General features: G+C 47.0%; 1 protein-coding gene across 2 annotated transcripts in view; it reads left to right on the forward strand.

Annotated features, from left to right (window-relative positions):
- MAML3 (mastermind like transcriptional coactivator 3) overlaps positions 1-19,027 on the forward strand; it is a 246,148-nt gene extending 227,121 nt beyond the window's left edge. The window contains exons 3-5 of one of the 2 annotated variants that reach the window (XM_039696148.1): positions 10,170-10,403; positions 12,469-12,556; positions 15,239-19,027. In XM_039696148.1, coding sequence (XP_039552082.1) covers positions 10,170-10,403; positions 12,469-12,556; positions 15,239-16,221 — 1,305 coding nt within the window. In that variant the 3' untranslated portion in view covers positions 16,222-19,027. The remainder of the gene's footprint in view (positions 1-10,169; positions 10,404-12,468; positions 12,557-15,238) is intronic. The other variant, XM_039696149.1, reaches the window with a different exon arrangement.
- The last annotated feature ends 1,917 nt before the right edge of the window (positions 19,028-20,944 follow it).

The raw sequence follows: 20,944 nt of genomic DNA on the forward strand, positions 1-20,944 counted from the left end.
TCCTTCCTCACAAATACCTCTAACCTAAGAGCAGATAAGAGATAATGCAGGGATACAAACACACCAGGGAGTACAAGGAAACAGAAGACTTCTGAACATCATGGAGACAGAAACTTCTACAAATATAACTATACTGGGGCACAGTTCAGGATCGGGTTTGTGTGATTTGGAGACTCTCCTCCCAAGGAGGAGATCCAGCAGGGAGGAAAGCATGAAGGCACTTACAGCTAAAATGTAACATGTGGAAAAGAGTGGGTTGTGATGGGGTGACAGAAAGTCTCAGCAGTGAAAGAGAGGTGATGTGTGAGGTGGCATATGCTGCAGCTGAATTGGAGAGCAAGGGAGGGTGTGGAAATCCAGAGTATAGGGAATCGAAGAGAGGGCCACAAGGAGAGATAGCACAGGCAGGATGACAGGCAAAAAAAAAATGAGCAGGACAGCAGAACTTGCACAGTCTACAAGCAGGGTAAGATTGCAGGTGTCAAGGTGTGAGGCAGCAGGAGCCTGGCTGTGGGACTGCACAGAGCATGGGGGCACAGATAACAACCAGGCCATGGACTGAGTGACAGCCAGGCCATGGGGACTGAAGGAACAGGAAGGACAGGAGGCCCAGGGAGTAAGATGAGAGCCTACTTTGAGCTTGAGCTGACAGATATCCACAAAATAATCCCAGAGGCAGGGCATGAATTTAGTCAGAACAGACAGGAAGTGGCCAGGGACAGAGAGGCTGGTCTGTGAGTCACTGGTGCAGAGAAGGTTCCTGAATATACAGAGGGAGAACTCACTCTGAGACATGAGGGAGAAGGAAAGGAGACAAGGAAGGAGGACACAAGGAAGAGGCAAAGAACAGCAGCAGGTGGGAGGGTGAGCAGTGATGAACTAGTCTGAGTAACCCTGAGCAAGCAAAGGAAGGTGTTGGAGTCAAGTAGGAGCACTGGGAAGGGAGGACCGGCTATGACAGAGAGCCTGGCGTAGTGCAGAGCTGCAGCCAGACAAAGAAAATTAGAAACTCTCTGATTCTGCTTCTGTGACAGGAGAGATGTGAAAGCCCATTTGAGAAAGAATCTGTTGGAGATGGAGCCTAAATTCAGTCTAAATCATATAAATGAGCAGCAGCAGACTCAATAAGCTTAATGCTGACAGTAAGAGGAGATTGAGAGCTAGAGAGTCAATAGGAGTCAAAAGTTGTTTGGATTTTTTTTTTTTATGCATAAAGATAAAGCATGTTTGTGCTGTAATGGGATAGAGCAAGAGGAGAGGTAGATACAAAAGGAGAAGGCAGATGAGGGCAAGAGAGATGAGAAAAGAGGACCCAGTGAGGTTGCTAGGACAAGAATAAGGGCTGGGGACCACAGATGAGGCCACCTCCTCTGTGGCCAGGAACAAAGAGCTGGGCAGGATAGGAAGTGGGGGTAGAGGGAGATCATGTCTTGCTTTAAGTCTCTTATGGGAGAGATCAACACAATCCTGTGCAAGACCTGTCTCCAGTGAAGGCAGGGCTTCAGAAGTGAGTCCAAGGCTGCAAAAAGGCAGCTGGGGTTGGGCTGGGAGGGCTAGTTAAGCTGGCAAAGGTAAGTAGGCATTAGGAAGATGGCAGCATAGACGAAGGCGAAAAAAGCATTCATGTTGTGGAGGGAGGAAAAAAAAGAAAGAGGACATGTAAGGCTTAAGAGGTATCAAGGCCATCTAGGAAGCCTCAGAGAGCATTAATAAGGGCTTGGTCAGCAAAGCAAGCTATGCCTTAGAGACCTGGAAGTCTAGGCATGAAGTCAGTTCTTCTAAAACTTGAGCTAGGTTAGGCCTTGCAAAGGAAATTAATTCAATGGTGAGGTTTTCCTTAGTCATATAAATAGAGGGAGCCATACAGTAGCAGACATATTGAGGTTAAAGACCTTAAAGACGAGCTAGGCATAGCCCAAATCAGAATGTCTTATCTTAGTTTTCAGGAAGACTAAGATGACTGTGTTAAAGAAAAGACCAGGTGGCTAATGGAAATGCAAAGAAAACATCCAAGAGGGAGGAAAAATCAAAGAGTTTCAAGTGCTCGAACTAGGTGGTCTGAGTTGCCGGGATTCAAGGATGTTAAAAGAACTAGCTAATGAAATCCTACACCTGGTTGTGCCATCCCAACCAGCCTGGTTTATCAGCAGCTAGTTATGTGAAACAACAGCAAAGATCCTGTTGCTTTGCCAGGCAGCTGGGCCACTTCCCTTGGGCCTGCCACCTACCTTATGGAAATATTTGGCTCTTGATTTAAGATGGAAGTCCCACCTCCAGAGGGGCTGCCCAGATAAGCACATGCAAACAAGGCAACTGAGTTATCCCAGCTCTTTGAAGTCACTGTTTGGCCGAGGAAGATCGTGGAATTTATGCATGAATAGGTACAGATAAACACTCTTCATAAGCACCAATGCCTTTATCAGTCCCACTCATAATCTGCTGAAGCCCACCAGGGATCTGAAGTACTATGTATCCAAGGCACACTCTCCCTCTTGGTCCTGTATGGGCACAAAGTCCTCACTTCACCCAACCCTCCTGGTGTGTGTTCTCCCTCTCCTGAGGGCACAGTGTGAATGAGGGAGGAGAGAACCCGTGAAAGGAGCTGTGCTGGGAAATACCCAGGAAGACAGTGCAGCTTTACTGCAAGCAGCAGGGACATGGCAGACATGCTCCCTGAGCCCTCCCCCCATTCCTACCAGCCCAGAGACCAGTCACAGAATCAGGGATGGTGCAGGAGAGGTCCCTGGAGCCATGCAGGAAGAGGACTACTTTGTGAGAGCCTTTGCCATACATTTTTCTGTGGATTTTGTTGTTTGTTTTTTTTTTTTTTTTGCCTTGGCAGAAGCAACACCATGAGGGTGACTGCAGCTTCCTCCCATTTTCTGAGGTAAGGTGCCTTCTGCATATGGGAAGGAGAGCATATGGCCCACTGTGTTTATTTCTCAGCCAGGATTCTTTCAGGCTTGGCAAATTACACACTGCTTGCTGAGGAGCAACACAAGTGCCAAGTTGGAATTTCTAAAAATGAAAGATTTAATTTATCACAGCACAGAGAAAATTATCTGAAAAACACCTTTAAGTGTGAAAAAATACCTTTTGTTTATGCTCAAACAAAACAACCAAGAGGAAGTTTGAAACAATTCCAGCTAGAGTAAAAAGAAAAAAATCTTTGCAGTCATCCACAGGAGACTTCAGGCAGCTTCTGCTAGGCATGAGCTAGAGCCAGGCTCTTCAAAATACCTCAACAACCAGTGGGGTCCATGGGGTCCAAGGTGATAATGTGGTACAGGCTTGGGCCATTCAAAGGAAAGGGGCTGCCTGATAATGTAGAGTGTTAACTTCTAGAGAGCTCCATTACAGCATCTTTTTCTTACACTTTTGCTTTTTCCAAGCCCCATATTTTTCCCTCTGTGTGCTTAGAAGCTTTTCTTTCTCTTACATCATTTATTTTTATTGTGCTATTTTCCCTCTTTTCCCCCTTTTCATTGGCCCCCTGTGTGAGTGTTTGTTTTAACCATTTGCCTGCTTTCATCTTCTATTTTTCTTCTCTCCCTCTTTCAGGAGCTCTCTAGCTGTGATTATCCTTATGCTTCACATTAGCTTTCCTCCCTCCTGTTCCAGGATGGGCTTGAAGGAGGCATTGATTAAAGCTAAAACCTGCAGCAGGAAAATTTCTATCAGGTACCAGCTTCAGGGTCCAGTGACTTCCATGAGCTCAGCTCTCACTTTGTTTTTCTCCAGGACCAGTTTCCAAAGTCCCAGGAAATCTACTTTCAGTGCCAAGCTGGCACTGAAATGTCAAGTCACAGCTCCTCTGGAGGGGCTGATTTGTATCCTTGGAAGCCCTCGGCTGTGGGAGAAGGCAGCAGGGATGTGGCATGGAAAAGCTTTGGCATGGGCCAGGTTTTCAACTCACTTCTCCTGCCTTTTGCTCCCTGAAGGTTCCCTCTTGCTTTCTGTGTGGTAAGACACACTGTGGAAGCTTCATGCAGCAGTCTTTGAGTGGAGTAATTACAGCCTTCACAATGTGCCTAAAATATAAGGTTGGGCACATCAGTATTTTTTCAAATCCTCACCCTCTTTCTCTGCCACCAGCCTTGCCTGGAGGCCAGTGCTCTTTTTTTTTTAAGGTATGTATGTAAAGAAGGTATTTTGGTTTGAATTTTTTTTTCTCCCAAAAATAGTAATACCAATTAAAATTGCAATTGCAAGGAAAATAGTTATTTGAGATAAATTAATACTTCTCAGTGCACAAACCCACCCATTATACCCTTACGCTCCATACCATGGTCTTATGGCATGCTGGTGAAATTGGGGGTAAACAAAACTGAAAGTAGGAGTGATTTCCCCTGCAAAGGTTTCTGTCTTGAGAGAAGAGAGAGATCACCAGAGCTATTATTTGTACAAGAGGAAATTAGCTGGATTTTATTAAGATGGTTGAAGTTTAGTGGCATTCAGTTGAAATGCAACATTCCTGAATCCGTCATTCCTGAACTCCATCAGTCATGCTCAGGGTTTGTGGAGTGAAACCCGTGGGCTGGAGCAGAAGTGGGTGTGTGGGGAGGTGCCAGCAAAGCCCTTTCTCCTCACAGGCTTTGAGAAGAACTTCTGCTGGCCTTTAGCTCTTAAACAGTTTTAGAAAAACAGTTGCCCCTTTTAGAGACCTTTGTTACCTCCATCACCACCAAAAATGAAGACATTGGAAAATTCCTAGAAGAAAACAAAAATACACCAAAGTCTGACAGATCCTGTTTGTTCTGTGGGCAGAATAAACTGCATGGAAAACACAGGGAGGCGACTTCCAGGTGAAGAGAGGTGAAAGGAAAACAAATCAGCTGCATGCAGAGGTCTGGTGTCAAACATCACAGGGATTTTTTTTGCTCAGATGCTGTATGAAAGACCATGGCAACCAGGGGCCTGGGGGGAGAGGAGAGGTTTGCAGCCCCTCCCCGAGGCTGGGTGACAGAGAAAATAGGTGAAGCAGTCTGCTCTGCCGAGCCTGCTGCTGGAGCTGGAATTGTGAACCAGCTATTCCATCCCTTCATCCTGTACACTGTTTTTCTGAGGCAAAAAACACCCTCAGAAGTCTGAAATTAATGGATTTGTAATTTCCTTAGTCTGTCAGATGGTACCATTCTGAGAAAGGTGGCTTTGCTGTGGGCAGTCTGATTTAGAGAGAGGATTAAGATCCGTGTGAGACACAATAAGTCACAACATTACAAGGAATTCAATAGAAATATTTCTGAGGGAGTATAGGAATGTGCTTTCAGGCTGCTCTGAAAACACTGGGTAGAGATTATGTTTTACTGTGATCTAGTGTATGGAAAGGGAGTAATATTTTTGATCCCAGTAATAGGTTGGAGATCCCCCTTCTTAACAGCCAGCCACACACACACAGAGACAGACATGCAGGCAGTGCCTGTGTCCCCAGGGCTGTGCAGAGGTGAGGGCAGACAGTGCTGTTCATCACCTCGTGCATCACACCCACTCCACTGCACTAGTGCTGTGGTTATGCAGAAAGGCATGCATCCTTGAGGCCTTCAGATTGTGGAGATCTGCCATTTCTGATAGGTAATGGAATCAGAGGGTAAAAATGTGATTCTTCTTTCTGATTTGAATCTGTCTTCAGCTTCCAGTCCTTGTATCTGGTTCTGCCTTCTTCGTTGGATAAAAGAGCTCTTTAAGGAATTTCTTCCCTCATGAAGGTATTTTTATCCACCATGGTCAAAAGCATCTCTACATTCTTTTTGTGGTGAACTAAATGGATTGAGCTCTTTAAGTCACTCGCTGGTAGGCATTTTCTGCCACAAATCTTTTTTTTGGTCTACTTTTTCTGCTCTGACTCTAAAATGTAGATGTCTGATTGTATACATTTTTCAAGTGTCATTCTTCTGATGCAGTGTGCAGGATAAGCTACCTCCTGGCTTCTATCTGCTTTTTATATTCAATATCCATTCGATCACATGACACAGGATGGCACAGAAAATGATGTTTGTTTGTCTGTTTTACACATTCCCAACCCTGCTTTCCAGTCTATGTTTCTCACAGCTTGTTGGGCAATGCTTTGCTCCGAGACGTGGAATACCCATTCTCTGTTGATTCCTGCCAGTAGTTGTCTGGAACAGCCCCCTTTTCCCTGAGGTGCCACTTTGGCCCCCCAGCGTTCAGCAGGCACAGAGCTGGCTCCTCCAAATACATCAGTCTGTGCATAGAGGGATAATGGGCAGGCTTGGGTGTCCCTGCCTGCTTCTTGGGGCTTCGGTTGGTGGTCGTTCTGCTTGTTCTGAAAGGAAATTGTGTGATTGCTTTTAGCTGCAGCTGGGGGATTGAATGACATGAGGAAGGAATAAATCACCACATGATAAGGAAGAGGCATGTAAGATTTGAGACAAAGAGGAAAATCTCGTTTCCACTCCCCTTTGTTATCCTTTTTACTGTGCATAACTGTAGTATTGCACATGTTACCCTGAGCTCCTGCAGAGTATTCCATCACTCCAACAGAACCCTGGAAATACACTGGGAGGACACAGGGTTTATCTTCCGGTTGCTTAAAGGATTGGATTATCCACAGGGGGCAACTCCCGTGCAGGCATTAAGTAAGCAGTCAGATCCCTGCACAAGTTCATCTTACCCAGTGCCCTGCACCTGTCCAAAGCTACAAACCTGTCCAGGTGTGTTATGCTGACCATTTGGAAACAGTGGCTCTGCTTTTGTTCCCAGGGGCCGAGCTCTTAATTCTGTCCCGGGCTACCTTAAGGGTGGACAGCTGAGGCTGCAGGGGCAGGAGGGCTCCCAGGGGGCTGATGTAGGGCCAGTCTGTGTTTGAACTTGCTTTGTGTCACAGCTGAGGGGCCTTGGCACCGTTCTCCCTTTATGTAACCAGCTCTTGGCTTCACCTGTCCCTCGGTGAGGAGCCTGCAGTGGAGCTGCAGCACCACTGTTCCTGACTGGAATGCCTGTGACTCTGCTCAAGCCACTGTTAGCAGGAGAGAGCTGTCTGCAGCCTGAGAGCAGCACACAGTGGCTTTCAGTGGTGTTAAAAAGAGCCAGAGTGAAAAATGAGAAATCACATTGTACCATTTTTCCCAGAATTATATTTCCTGAGAACACAATCTGTGTTTCCCCTTCCAGGGCATCTTTTCACTCTCTTCAGGGACTATCTGCCCACAGAGCACCCCAGGGCCCTGGGGGAAAGAGCTGGGCAGTCCCCTTGCTGCTGCAGATCCCTGGGGGTTACATGGTGAGCCAAGCTGTGTGCATGGGTGGGATGCAGCTACAGCCTGGGAGCTGATGAGGGCGTCTGGAGAGTGAAGCAAGAGGCAGCAGTGCCAGTTGGTGGAGAAAGGAAAATGCAGAGGCTGGGCAGAGGGTGTAGGAAGGAGAAAGGGCTAGCAGGGAATGAGGAGGAGGAAGGCTCGGGGTGAAGTAGGAGGATGAGGGAACAGTCAGGCAGAGCAGGAGCAAAGAGGGTTTTCAGTGAAGCTTGCATCAGTTTGGTTTTTAAGCTCTGTAAGTGTGAAAGTGCTGGACGTAGCTCGAGTCGCTTGACTTGGTGTTCAGCTCCTGTGATGAGACTGCATCTGGGTCTGGAGCTGCCATGGCTTGTAAGAGGCAGCCCTATAGAGTCCAGTGTTGCTTCCTCCATCCCCAGCTCCCTGCCACATTGCCAGGTGTCATCTCCACACACTGCCCTTGGAGGACAGCAGTGCCAGGCTGCAGAGCTAAAGCTCTGGGGAAAGAGCTCTGCTCCCAGGTGCTAGGGAGCATTTTCCTGCAGACACTTTTTGCCTGGGCTGTGCTCTTATTTTCAGGACACACAACCCAGGGCTGCTCCCAGTGATCTCAGAAGGGCCTTTCATCATCAGCTGGGAAGAGATTTTGCCAAGAAAAAAAAAGGAAAGGAGAAGAAATGTTCTAGGCAGGAGGGTGGTCTAGATGAAGAAGGCCTGGCTTTAACAGCAACAGGAAGTTTTCATGATGTACCTCGAAATGGCTAAACACACAACACTGGAAGTGACACCTGTGTGCTAATCTTCATATTTCCTTCAGCTGCTGCACAGTTCACCGGGCTCACATCAGCTGGTGGGTCTCCTTTCAAAACTTTCTTCCTTTTAAATGCCAGAATTACTTTATAACATAATTCATCAGAGAATGGAGTGCTTTCTGCGTGCGGTGAGCATGTCCCTCAGCTATACCCATCTGTGCATTAGGAGCCAGGACAAGAGTTCTGTAGGAAGATTTTATTTTTTTTTTAAAGGCAATTCAATGAGGACTTGGGCTGCAGCCCCAAAGGCAGCTGTGCACTGAAGCTCGCAGAGGAAGCTCAAGGGACGTCACATCATGTCCTTTGGCTCCTGGGGGTTTTCCCCTCCTTTTTCTTCACTTTGTAGTGGCTGCAGCAAAGGCTCCGTTATTTGGCAGCACGGCCTTGCTTTTGTATATAAATGGAAGCAGTTGGCCATTATCCCAGTATAACACAGGATAGTCCTGAGCATCAGTTATGCAATTGGTAGCTTGATGACTTCATCAGAAGCCAGGGGACAGCCAGGGGGTGGTAGGAAAAGGCTTTTGCCATCAGCTCTGCTGGAGACAGCCAATAAATGTGTGTGTCCCCCCAAAGCAAAGCAAGAGGGGTGGATGAAGGGTTCAGTGCAGGAGCAGATGAGGGATCCTTAGTGATTCCCTGACCCCAGCTTGGGGGAGACCCAGCCACTGCTGCAGCCCTGGCCCTCAGGATGCTGCAGGGACTGTGCTTGACCGGGCTGTAAAGTGCACAGTGATGGGACTGCGGGAGAAGTGGAAAGAGGAACAGGGAGAGAACTTTCAAACCAATATAGATGTTAAAAGGGGAAAGAGCCTAAATATCGGAGAGCTGCCTTTCAGCAGAGCCCTTCAGGGAGTATCAGTGAAAAGCAGAGACGTGGACAAATTGTATTTGTTGTTTCCACAGGAGGGTCCTTGAAAACCTGACCTTGATGCAGAGAGGCTGACCCTCATTTCCCAAGCTACTGAACTTAACCCTTTCCCTGACCGTGTGGGGGTGGGTGCTGCAAGATCCCCTTTCTGTACACCCAGACCACACAGTGACTGGCAGAACTCAAACACCCAGCGAGACAGGCGAATCCGAACCTCGCAGGCTTTGCACAAAGGATGCTAAAGCGACACAGGTCCTTTCCATCAAGTTGGCGGTTTTGAATAAGTACCTCTTGTTGTTCAAGAGGTTAAAGAGGTTCTACGGGCTTTTAACACCGAGATGGGGACCAGGCACGCAGTCGTTGATTTTCAAACACGGCACCAAGGGCGGCATGGTGCCGAGCCGGGTCCCTAGGGAGTCCCGTTTGCCCTGGCCGCGGGACAGCCCGGGGCCGGGCCTAGTCCCGGGAGTGCTCCCCGGGAAGAGCGGGCCCCGCTGGGCTCGGCCGGGCCGGGCCTAGTCCCGGGAGTGCTCCCCGGGAAGAGCGGGCCCCGCTGGGCTCGGCCGGGCCGGCCGCGGTGAGCAGCGCCGCCTGCCGGCAGCGGCAGCGCCCGGAGGGCTCCGCTGGGCCCGGCCTGCCTTCCACCTTCCCTCCCGACCCTGGGTCGGGGCTTTTCCCAGCACTAAAAGGCAGCAGATTTGATTGAAAATGCGAAAAGAGAGCAGGGAAGGCGCGTGCCCCGATTCCTTCCAGCCCCACACACTGGTCCAGTGCTGCAGGATGGAAATCTTGAAGAAAGACATAATGGAGTTAAATCCTGAGGTTCTGGAGAAGAGTTAGTGCTGCCAGCTCCCGCTATTCATCGTGTGCATCTAACACCGTGGCTCCTCAGTCCAGGGGACTATATTAAATTACTATGTTAAATGAAGAGAGGGAAACGGAAAGGAAGAGAAAATATAGTTGTGTTCTAGAGAAGGGCGAAAAAGTTTTGAAAAACACTACACTGAAGCATGAAAAAGCTAAGCTCACAACTTCATTATTTCACTATTAATTAATTATAAATGCTCCTGCTTTACGTGAGGGGCTTTGAATTCCAGGAGAAAAGGGGAACCTATTCCCTGTGGGGAGCAGTCCATGGCTCAGTCTTGCTCCAAGCTTCACCCACAGGCTCTGTGCCTCCTCAGCCTGGTGAGCTGCGATTTCCCTTGCCTGTGGAGTTCCCAGTAACAAGGCGTTCCCTTTTTCTTTTCACAGGAGCACCAGGTGGGATTGTCAGGGCCCATGGGGCCCATGCAGCCTTCCGTGCCAGCGGGCTCCAGCAGCGCAGTCACCGGCAGCAGCTCTGGGGGGCACTTCCTCGGGAGCCAGCCCCAGGCAGCCATCGTGAAGCAGATGCTGATCGAGCAGAGAGCGCAGCTCCATGTGATGGAGCAGCAGAAACAGCAGTTTCTCCGAGAGCAGAGGCAGCAGCAGATCTTAGCGGAGCAGGTACGGTATCCATCTGTCTCCAGCGCATTCTGGGATGAGCATGAGCGCTACAGACAGCACAGCACCAGCCCTTTCTTCTAGATTTGGGAATTCTCTCTGTGTGGGTCCTGTCAAGGTGTTTCAGCAGTGGTTGTCAAAGAAGATGCAACTCTATCAGTCCTACCATTAGCTTGGCAAATATTACCCGTGTTTCCAATGGTGTGCTTGATAGTCACGTTGGATTTTAGCCACTAGAAAAGTTATCTCTTAACCTGGCATCCAATGGTGCATTTAGTCCAGCAGAAGCAGACTCTGCTGCAGTTACAGTCACAGGTCCTCTCCCCTAGATCTAATTGTGGTCTTGCATTGGCAAAATCTGTGCACAGCTGCACAGTGATCTGGGACAAAGAGTGGACGTGGCTTAAAAGAAGACTTGGCAAGGAAAAATGTTACTATTTACCCAGACCAATTCCTTAATCTGGAGTGCCAGTAGGAGCAATTAGGTCATACAAGGGAGAGAACCAGAGACTGAAGTAGGAGAACAGTAAAACAACCTCCAGCAGTGGCAATGTGGAAGAGCTGCACTGGAGCTATTACCTGGCTTCCTGAGCTCCTGGGCTTTGCAATATGGTTGTTAAGCTACACAGTCTGAACAGTGGTGTGTGATTAATTCAGGTGTAGTTTTAAAGCAGCCCAAGAGAAAGCCAATGGAAAGTCACACTGTTGAGTCCCTACAAGACCATACCCAAGTTTAAAGTTGCAGCCTCCTAATGTTACTTAGACAATGCTCTGGTAAGTCAGCAGTTGCTTTAAGCTTTGCTTCTCTTCTCTTGCTAAGGAAAAGCAGCTTAAGACCATCTGCTTAAATTTCTGTTAGAACACATGCATGCCATGTAACCACAGAAATACAGATTGCCTCCCCCCCTTTCTCTTGTTGCCCCTGAGAAACAGAAAAATTTACTCTCAGTGAATAGGAAGGATGCTCCTATAAATATTTAGGATAAAGAAGCCTGAACTTACTCAAGCATGAATAAGTGCATGAGAGTGAGGATGCAGTAATGCATCCCATGGATTGGGCCAATTCACATGCAGAAAGCCAAGAGCCAGTATGCTTAGGCTGAAGTCAAGCCTAAAAGTGTTGAAAGGTCACCAAGCTGAGGCTGACATGCTTTTCAGAAATGAAAAACAGTAAAGTTGCAGTCCTCAGGATCCTAGCTTTGGGATAGTTTATGCCTAACAAGAGTCCCTCTTTCTTTTTGATAGTGTGCAACACATACTTATGAATGCAGGGATTAGTACTTCCTTCTTTCCTCTCTTCCATTCTCGTACCTTTGTTACACATCATCGGCTTTGGACACAGTATTTGTAGAGCTGCAGGTGATGCTCCCAGACATGCCCTTTCAGCCCTTGGTTCAGTACACTGTAGCATCTGAAGGCTCTGGTTTTATAATCAGCCCTTGATTCTGCTTTAAAATATTCACAAGTATTCATAGAAAACCACAGAGGATCAACGTGGTCTGGATCAAGGGGGCATTTTGCAGTCACCACTCCCCAAAGATCATTCACTGAAGCACAAGAGGAAATGTGCCTTAGTAATCCATTTCTGTTTTGGCTCAGGAATGTTCCAAGGCTGCAGTGCTTGGGTCAGGATGCAGTAATGCTTGCATCTGAGTGTTATAAGTGCAGACAAAGTCTTGCACCAGGAACACAAACCTCTGGACCTTGGCAGGACTGGGGGAAAGAAAGTGTGTGTGTGTGGCTACAGTTGCCCTTAGACCTAGGTGAGCAAAGTTAGTTCACATCACTCCCTCTCCTTTCTGCCTGAAGACAGTTAAGCTCATGCTGTAGCGGTCAGGATGAAATGGCTGTAACAAGTAAGGAGTGATGATGTTTCATGCATGTTTCTTTTTGAGCCAAAAGGAGTCTGAGTGCTGAGTAGCCCAAGTGCTCTGAGGAGGACTCTCCAGATGACTCTGCCTGTCTCTCCAGAACACCTCACCAAATAAGAACCACTGCAAGTTCTGCAGTTTTGCCAGCAGCCCATTAATTAATTAATCACCTCTTCCTTTCTGTCCTTCATTTTCAGCAGATGCAGCAGCAGTCACATTTGCCTCGGCAGCATCTGCATCAACAGCGAAGCCCATATCCAGTGCAACAGGTCAATCAATTCCAAGGTAAAAGTCCAGTTGTTTTTCCTGTTTTGGAGTCAATGCCCTAAAGGTAGCAAGTGTGTGAAAGCTTGTGCAGTTTGTGACTACTAGGTTTTAAGCAGTGTGCCAGAAGAGGAATACAGGCTGTGGCACACACCACAAATTTTACCAAAGACGAATGCCCAAGTTTGCATGTTCAGTTGCATTTATATTTTCCTTTCTGCTCTCTTCAGTGAAAACTGCTCGCTTTTTCTTTTATTTTTTCCCTCTTCCCCCCCCCCCCCCCCCCATCCTTTTTTAAAAATGACATTTATTTTGCCTCTTTGACATCCAGATGTCATGGATTCATTCAGAGATTTGTCTTGTTGACTTCTACTCTTATGAGTTTTTTTCCTGCTAGCATTTCTGACTGTATCTTGGTTTTGCCCCTCCTTCATCCCTCACTTTATCTAATTCAATGAGCAGAGAATTTAAGAGAGGTCATCCTTCTCTGGAGAAGGGACTGATAAATGTCAGGTGTGGGAAACACAGTAAAATATCTGAGATGTAAATAGAGTTTTTTTAATGATCTCAAAAAAAGCACAAGTATTATTTTGATGTGCTCCCAGGTAATTGAAAAATATAAGTGCACTCATTTTGGCTTAGGAAAAGAAGTTAGTTCTGAGCCTTTTAAGTGAAAAGCATCAGCTGAAGTCTTCACTAACCATGATTTCCATACAGCCATGAAATGAACACACACTTGTACTGTATATTCATGATAATATCATGTAGATGCAACAGAAAACAAGGGAGGCAGTTCTGGACATTTCACATTGCTGTTGTGGTTCCCAGGATGTGAACAGGCAGCCACATCTTCTGCTGGCATATATCAGGGTGGCTTCTTCTAATCACCTCCTCATATTTATCTTTGGCACCATAAGTTCTGTATGAAATTACTTTTTCCCCCAATAATTCATTTCCAAAATAATTGTGTGTGCATGCACACACTCAGATGCACGCATACAAGCTCTCTGCATTCATGCTTCTTTGAAACACTGCCTTTGTATGTATTATTTAAAATAAAGAGAGAAGAGTTTAGGCTAATCTGACAGAGCAATGAATTCATTTTCATAAATAAACTAATTTAAATAGTTCACCATTTTTTGCTTTTCAGTCACATGAATGTAATCCAGTGCAGTAGATTATGTGTAAATGAGACCAGAAGGTGGCCTAAAACTTTGAAATCTGTTGCATCTCTCTTTTAACTACTCCTTGTCTGATCTCCTGTCACTTATGCCATGTACAGTAGTTAACAAAAGCAGTATGTGAGCCACTTGCTGTTAGTGACTCTTTTGGAGCTTTTCAATTACTATTTTCAATTAAAAACAGCTAAAGATGCATTAAGATTTCAACATCTGTATCTTAAGCACATGCTAGAGTCATCATAAAAATACTGCTTCTAATCATGAAAGGAGCTGATCTAAGTTAAGAAAAATCAAGGGAACCCCAGTGCCAATCATTAGGAAAGCAGTTTGATAGCATGAATAAAGTAAAAGTTTCTGCTACATGTGGCCTGTTCCAGTGAGATCCAGATGGTCTCACTTCATGTGACAAAATGTTTCATTTAGCTGTGTGCTGGAGCTAAAAGAACCCACCAGAAGCTTGTGGTGCTGCAGAAAATGGAGTTGTAGCCATCCTCTGCATTATTTAATAGAACTACATGTATAGAAATGTTGCTTTCTTTATCCACCCATTTCTCATGGAAACCAAGCCAATGTCAATACAGGGACCTGTGTTCTCCGCTCCCCACGGATGTTCAGGGATGTTGTCTGCCACTGAGGGACAACAAATAGGGGCTGATTTAAGAACAGTCACATTCTGTTGCACAGTTCTGGACTCTTAAGCAATGATTTTATATTTGCACCTGGTATTTAATAACATTTCAGCCTGGAGCAATTGTGTGCCTCATACACTCTGAGCTTCACCTGCCAAGTGTTGTATTTAATCAGTGACTCAAATCTGCAGAGTTTGACTATTTAGTTAGTGGCTCAAATCTGACTGTTCTGTTTGGTAGTGACTCAAATTCACAATGAACCCATGGCATAATCTGAGCTCCAGGTAATTGTCTTTATTTAAAGATAGTAAATATAGAAGCATATTGGCTTCCCTGAAATCAATAGCTCCCCTCTACCCCGAAAGTAAGACACAAGCATGGTTAAGTTATCTGTCACAGTGTGGAATTTAACAAGGCTAGGATTTTCTGGTTTCCCATCACTGGCCTAAGGTGAAGTAAGATGTGCTTATAGTATTGATTCACTAATACACTCTCCCTGCTTTAAATGTCCACAAAAACCTGATTTTTCTTCTTTCCATAGAACTAATCAGCAACAATGCTATGGAAAATCCATTCATTAATGCCTCCTGAGCTATTAAAAGAATTGATTGGCCTTCTGAGACTGACATTTCCATTTTCAAGGCTTACTTTTGAAATACAATGGAGATATTTAAAGGAGAGCTTCAAATGGTAAACTGAAGTTCAGCTGCTATACTGCTAATGAAGAAGACCAGTGGAAGTTTTTCCATTTGCTTGCTAGAAGCTGAATTAGGTGTAGCTGAGGAAGATAAGTGCTGCTGAGGATGCTCCTACAGATTCTTTCTTATGCAAAAGTGTGTTAATTAAGATTTACAGGTTTGTGGGCTTTTTCTTACCTTCCTCCCTTTTTGCAGGTTCACCCCAGGATATAGTGGCTGTGAGAAACCAGGTAGCACTCCAGAGCATGAGGACATCCCGAATGATGGCCCAGAATGCAAGCATGATGGCCATGGGTCCCTCCCAGACCTCGAGCACGCTGCTCACCACAGCAGGCCAGTCGGATATGGGCATGACTCCCTACAGCAATGCCTCTTCCAGCCAGCCAGGAATGTACAGCATGAGCACGGGGATGAGCCAAATGTTGCAGCACCCAAACCAAAGTGGCATGAACATGGCACAGAGCACGGGCCAGGGAACAAGGCAGCCTGCCTCTGGACAAGCAGTGGGAATGGTTGGCAGTTTTGGTCAGAACATGCTGGTAAACTCTGCTCTTCCCCAGCATCAGCAGCAGACAAAAGGACCTGTGGGCCAGGTCTTGCCAAGGCCACAAGCACCACGACTTCAAAACCTGACAGGGACTGTCCCTCAAGGAACACAAAACTGGCAGCAGCGAGGCTTGCAAGGCATACCTGGAAGGACTAGTAGTGAAATGGGGCCCTTCAACAACGGCACCACGTATGCAATGCCATCTGGGCAGCCACGGCTGTCCAAGCAGCACTTCCCACAGGGCCTCAATCAGACAGTTGTGGACACAAGTGGGACAGTGAGAGCCGTGAACCCAGCGCTGGGGAGACAGTTGCTGCAACCACTGCCTGGGCAACAGGCAGCCAGCCAGGCCAGGACAATGGCAATGCCAGGAATAAGCCAAGGGGTCCCTGCCATGTCAGGCTTCAATCAGCCCCAAATGGCAGGTGGTACCTTTGCTCAGAGCAGCCAAGGTCAGGCCTATGAGAGGAATCCCACCCAGGACATATCTTACAGCTACAGTAATGGAGGAGCAGGGGGGTCATTCTCCAATTTAGCAGAGGGCACAGATCTTGTGGACTCCATTATTAAAAGTGGACCAGGGGATGAGTGGATTCAAGAACTTGATGAGTTGTTTGGAAACCCCCAGTGAATGGGATTGTATAGTCTGGAGTTTTGGTTATGTTTCGTTATGTTTGAACAAGCAAAGAGGAAGTCAGATGTTCTACCCATCCCTGGATTGTTGGTTATTGTTTGTGTTAGTTTGGTTTGGGGTTATTTTGTTTTCTTCTGTTTTTAATTGTGCAAACCAAGCTGATCTGTAGCCAACTTTGGAAGATTCAGGGGATGATGAAAACATCAGCATCCCAAAACTGTCATCAAGCAATCTTTGCTGCGCAGCAGCACCCCCTCTGTCTGTGTGTGTGTGTGTGGCAGAATGGAGAAATTGGAAAAGCCAGCTGATGCATCTGGCTGGGAATATTTGTTCTTCCCCCACTTAAAACAAGGTTTCATTGCACAGTGGTGAGGGGTGGTCCCGGTATGTCCCACCTTACATGACTGTGCACATTGCAGCTTCCAGGGAAGCAGATGGAAGAGCTGGGAGCAAAGCCTACAGATATTCAGGGGTGATTGCACAGGCTCTGGTCAGAAACATGCTTAAGCCCAGGGCCAAGCAGGTCTGGGAGAGCCATGGCCAGGCCAGTGGGGCTGGCTGTGGTCTGTCCTAAGGGAATGCACAACACTCACATGACAAACCTAAACAATCACAGGGAAGTCACCGTTTTCACTGCAGAGTGATAAACCCCACTACAAGTGCAGAAGAACATAAATTAGGCAGTGTTGTGAAGGCAGATTGATTATGTGACTGCTGCTGGAGACAGCCTAGTACTGGGTTAACTTAATGAACTGCTTAGTCCCCTTGGGACTTGAAATAGTGCTTCCCAAGTCAGAGCACTTGGCATGGCCCTGCTGCCTGGAGTGTTGAAGGCTGAGAGGTACCAAGAGACATTAGCAGAGCTCCTCAGCTGGTCCCTCCCTCTCCTTCCTCCCCAGGGTGTTCTCAGTTCACTCCCTTCTCCTCTTGTTGCTTCAGTGTAAAGCAAGCTGAGCTGGCTGCACTTTTTTTTTTCAGGCAAGCCACAAAGGGCCAGGCAGGGGAGGATAAAACAGGAGAAAACATACAGTGAGGGTTTGGCACACAGGAAGAGTTTCTACTCCCCTCTTGAAAAGCCCAGGTTTGGCAGGTATTATTACCCCAGGGTGTCTGTGATATGTTCAGTTTTAAACAGATGTTTGGTCTAATCTCTCTGGTTTGCTGGAATAAAATTCACTGCAGTATTTGAAGAACAGGAGTCAGTGAAGGACTACTGTAAAGAACATTAAATGAGTGAGTAAAATAATTGCTATTGTAAGCATGGGATCTGCTCAAATAAGGTTTTAGATAATAGGGATGTATCACTATCTCCACTGTATGGACCAGTGCTGAGCAGCCCTGTGATGAAGTTGTGACAGATCTCACACAATACTGAAGTCACCAGCCATTCTGAGTGTGTACAGCAGCGTTCCCAAACCTGGAAGTTATTTGGGAACCCTGCAGTTGGAGGCTGTTTTCTGGAACTTATTACCTCTTTAGTGTTTTCAGCTGAGAGCTGCTTATCAGGTTATATAGTTGTGCATATAAAAATGTTACCATGACCCACAGGCCAGAGCTTTAGCACCCTCTGGCCTAGCGCTGGCCTCTGAGAGCCATGAGTCATGCTCTGCAGCAGGGTGCTAGTGCCAGTCCCAATTCCCCAGCTCCTGATCACCTCCTTTTGTGCTGTCCTCCCTGGGCCCAGTGAAGCTAAGTGCTGAGCCCCTGAATTCCATGGAGGCTGAAGACCTTGGCACTTGGTCCTGCCTTTCCCCGTGGAGCACAGACACACATCACATTAAACGGGGAGAGCAAATGAGTCTGGAACCATCTCAGTGCCCCATGAGGCTCCCTTTTGAGCAATTTCCCTTGGTGGGCTTGCCTGGTGGGGAGAATTACCTGTTCTAAATGCTGCGATGCAGCAGGACAAGCTGCATTTTTAATGTGCTAAAGGTGAGCCATCAATCCAACCTGCCCTGACTGCTACATTTTTAAAAATGGCTTTAATCTAATCTCTTTTAGCTGACCCCTTTTTAAAACACAGCACAAGGGCCAATTCCAGCTCCTGCTGAGGATGATGAGCATGATTAGCATGCCTGCTGCTTCAGTAGGAGCCAGGTTGGGCCCTAATTCAGTGAAAAGGAGCACCAGCCAAAGTTTTTGGTTCATCCACACAGCAGGCAATGCAAGCTGGTGTGCATTGGGGAGACACAGGCCTTGGTGATAAATGGTGTCAAGACGAGTCTCTGTTGTCTTTGTAAAGCTTCCTCCAAATACTCCATACTGGGATCAAGTACTAGAGAACAGATTTTATTAGATTTGGGTTGATTGGGTTTTTTTTCCTTTCTTACTATGGTGCTGATGTATATGTAATGTTTTAAAAAAAGTCATTTGTAAATATGTTTTTACAATTCTATAGATATCACTGGGTCTACTATCTGTAAAATATATACATATAAATATATATATATAAATATATATATATATATATACTGTTTGTTTAAAATAGAGTATTTTTATTTCATTCCTTGACTCATCCTTACTGCGGTGGTATTGCACTTCAGATGACATCTAATTATTAATTTGTACTGTATCCCTGACAGCAACTTGCTCCATTTTATTCAGATTTTTCTAGTTTTCTGGTTTTACTTTGTACATTGAGCATTGATTATTTCCTTTTAAGACCTGTACAGAGTCTGAAAATGTAGAAAAATACCTGGTGTTGCTTTTAAAGAAAAAGAAACAAAACAAGAACAAACAAAACAAAACAAAACAAAAAACCAACCAAACAAATAAAAGATGGTTATATGAGTCATATACCTGGTGTATATGGATCATGTCTTGCCCCACTCTTGTGCCTCAGTGAGTAATCTTCCGTGGAGGGGAGGGAAGCTGCAAGCAGGCAGATCTGGATCAGCCCTGGATTTTCTGTATGGCAGCATCAAGGCACCTGGTGCAGTTATGGGTGTTAGACCTCAGCAGTGACAGACTGGCTGTGGCCCATCCCAGGACGCTTCTCTTGCTCCAGCAGGTTCAGCAGCCAGTGAATCCCAGGACCACAGGCAGCCCCAGCCCCTGTCTCTGTGCAGCAGAGCCCAGACTGCTGTAATGAGCTGCTGGATGGGACGTGCCTCACCACCCTCTGCCACAGTGCCCCTGTCTCCAGCAAGGGGGGCTGCCAAAACTTCCTGTGCTCTGCGGAGAGGCCTGTGCTCAGGCAGGTGCCACGGGGAAGTTGGTCCTTAATCAGGTCTGTTAGAGGTGGCAGATCCAACCTTTTGTGTTTATCCTGTGCTGGGAGCAAAAATAGGGAGTGGGGCGGTGCTTCCAGGGAAGGAGACAAGATAGAGATGAGGTGGGGTGGAAGAAGGGAAATGCATAGCTGGACATAGAAGTTGGAGAAAACAGGAAAACTGTAGAAGGATAAAGACACGTGCTTAGGGTAATTCCCTGTCACCTACCACTACAACAGTGTGAGAATTGTGTTGTCAGAAGCCTTTAGGAACGTGCATGTAGACCTGTTGGACATGTATTGCCTGTCCATACATGGGGAGAGATGGGGAGAAGAAGAGAAGAGAAGAGAAGAGAAGAGAAGAGAAGAGAAGAGAAGAGAAGAGAAGAGAAGAGAAGAGAAGAGAAGAGAAGAGAAGAGAAGGTAACACATCGAAGCACTGCAACAGGTAAGCTTGGAATCATTTCAGAGGCAAAGAATGATCTATTTGAATCAGTAGATGGCCTTTGGACCTCCTCTAGTCTGTATTTTGAGTCTGTTACATAGTTTGGAGCTTTGTCTGGGTTTTGGTTGGGGCAGCAGTGTTTCTTGCTGCCTCTGTGTCTAGGTTTGAAAGGAAGGCGTCTGCCAAGGAAGACGGAAACTTCTCTTGGAATGGAAAATATGACCCCACTTCCCTCCAAATTATTTTAACTTTGAAGTTACAGGGCTTTTGGATGAAGATAGGGGGAAAAGGAACAATGATTCTCTACTAGACTAGATATCACAAGGCAAACAACCATCCCCAGCCCAGCAGCAGCGGGAGCACAAACCCGCCCGCAGCCTTCTCGCGGCCGCCGGGCGCTCTCCCCTCCGCTGCAGTTCCGCTCACGGCCAGCAGGGGCGCTGGTGGCTCCCGGCCGGGCAGGGCGGCTGCCAGGATTCCCCCGCGCCTGCAGGGGGCGCTGTGCCGCCGGCTCGGCCGCCTCCCCACACGGCCATGGCGGCTCCGGCGGCGGGAGCGAGAGGGGAGAGAAGGGGCTTTCCTTTGCAAACCCACATGGAACAGCCAGTTTCAGTGCCCCTCTGGGTCTGTAAGGGACTGCAGCAGGAACCTCAGAGCAGCAGAGGCGAGCACGCCCAGGGTGGCCAACAAAGTGTAGTAAAAACTCCAAAGCCGTGCCAGAAGCCGCGGGGGTGGAGCGGACATGGGATGTTGGGATAAAGCGTAGCAAAAAGCCCAAAGCAGCAGCAGAAAACAGCAGGGCTGGGCAGCAGTTGCCAGGCTCCCACAAGCAGCCAGGAGAGGCTTCCCCTGGCCAGGGTTGAGGGTCAGGGTCCCGGGTTTTCTCCTGAGGCACCCAAGCAGATGGTGAGGGGTTCCCAGTGAGATCTGGTGTTGGAAAGGTCCCAATTCAGTGGCCTCTCCTGTGAGTGAAGACTCACTCATGCTAAGGAGAAGCAGTGGCAAATGAGAGAAAATTCCCTGAGACAAAGAAGAAAAAAAAAAAGGAAAAATCCTAACCTCCA

This window comes from Passer montanus, unplaced genomic scaffold (assembly GCF_014805655.1).
Source record: "Passer montanus isolate IOZ18808 unplaced genomic scaffold, ASM1480565v1 scaffold95, whole genome shotgun sequence".
NCBI lineage: Eukaryota > Metazoa > Chordata > Aves > Passeriformes > Passeridae > Passer > Passer montanus.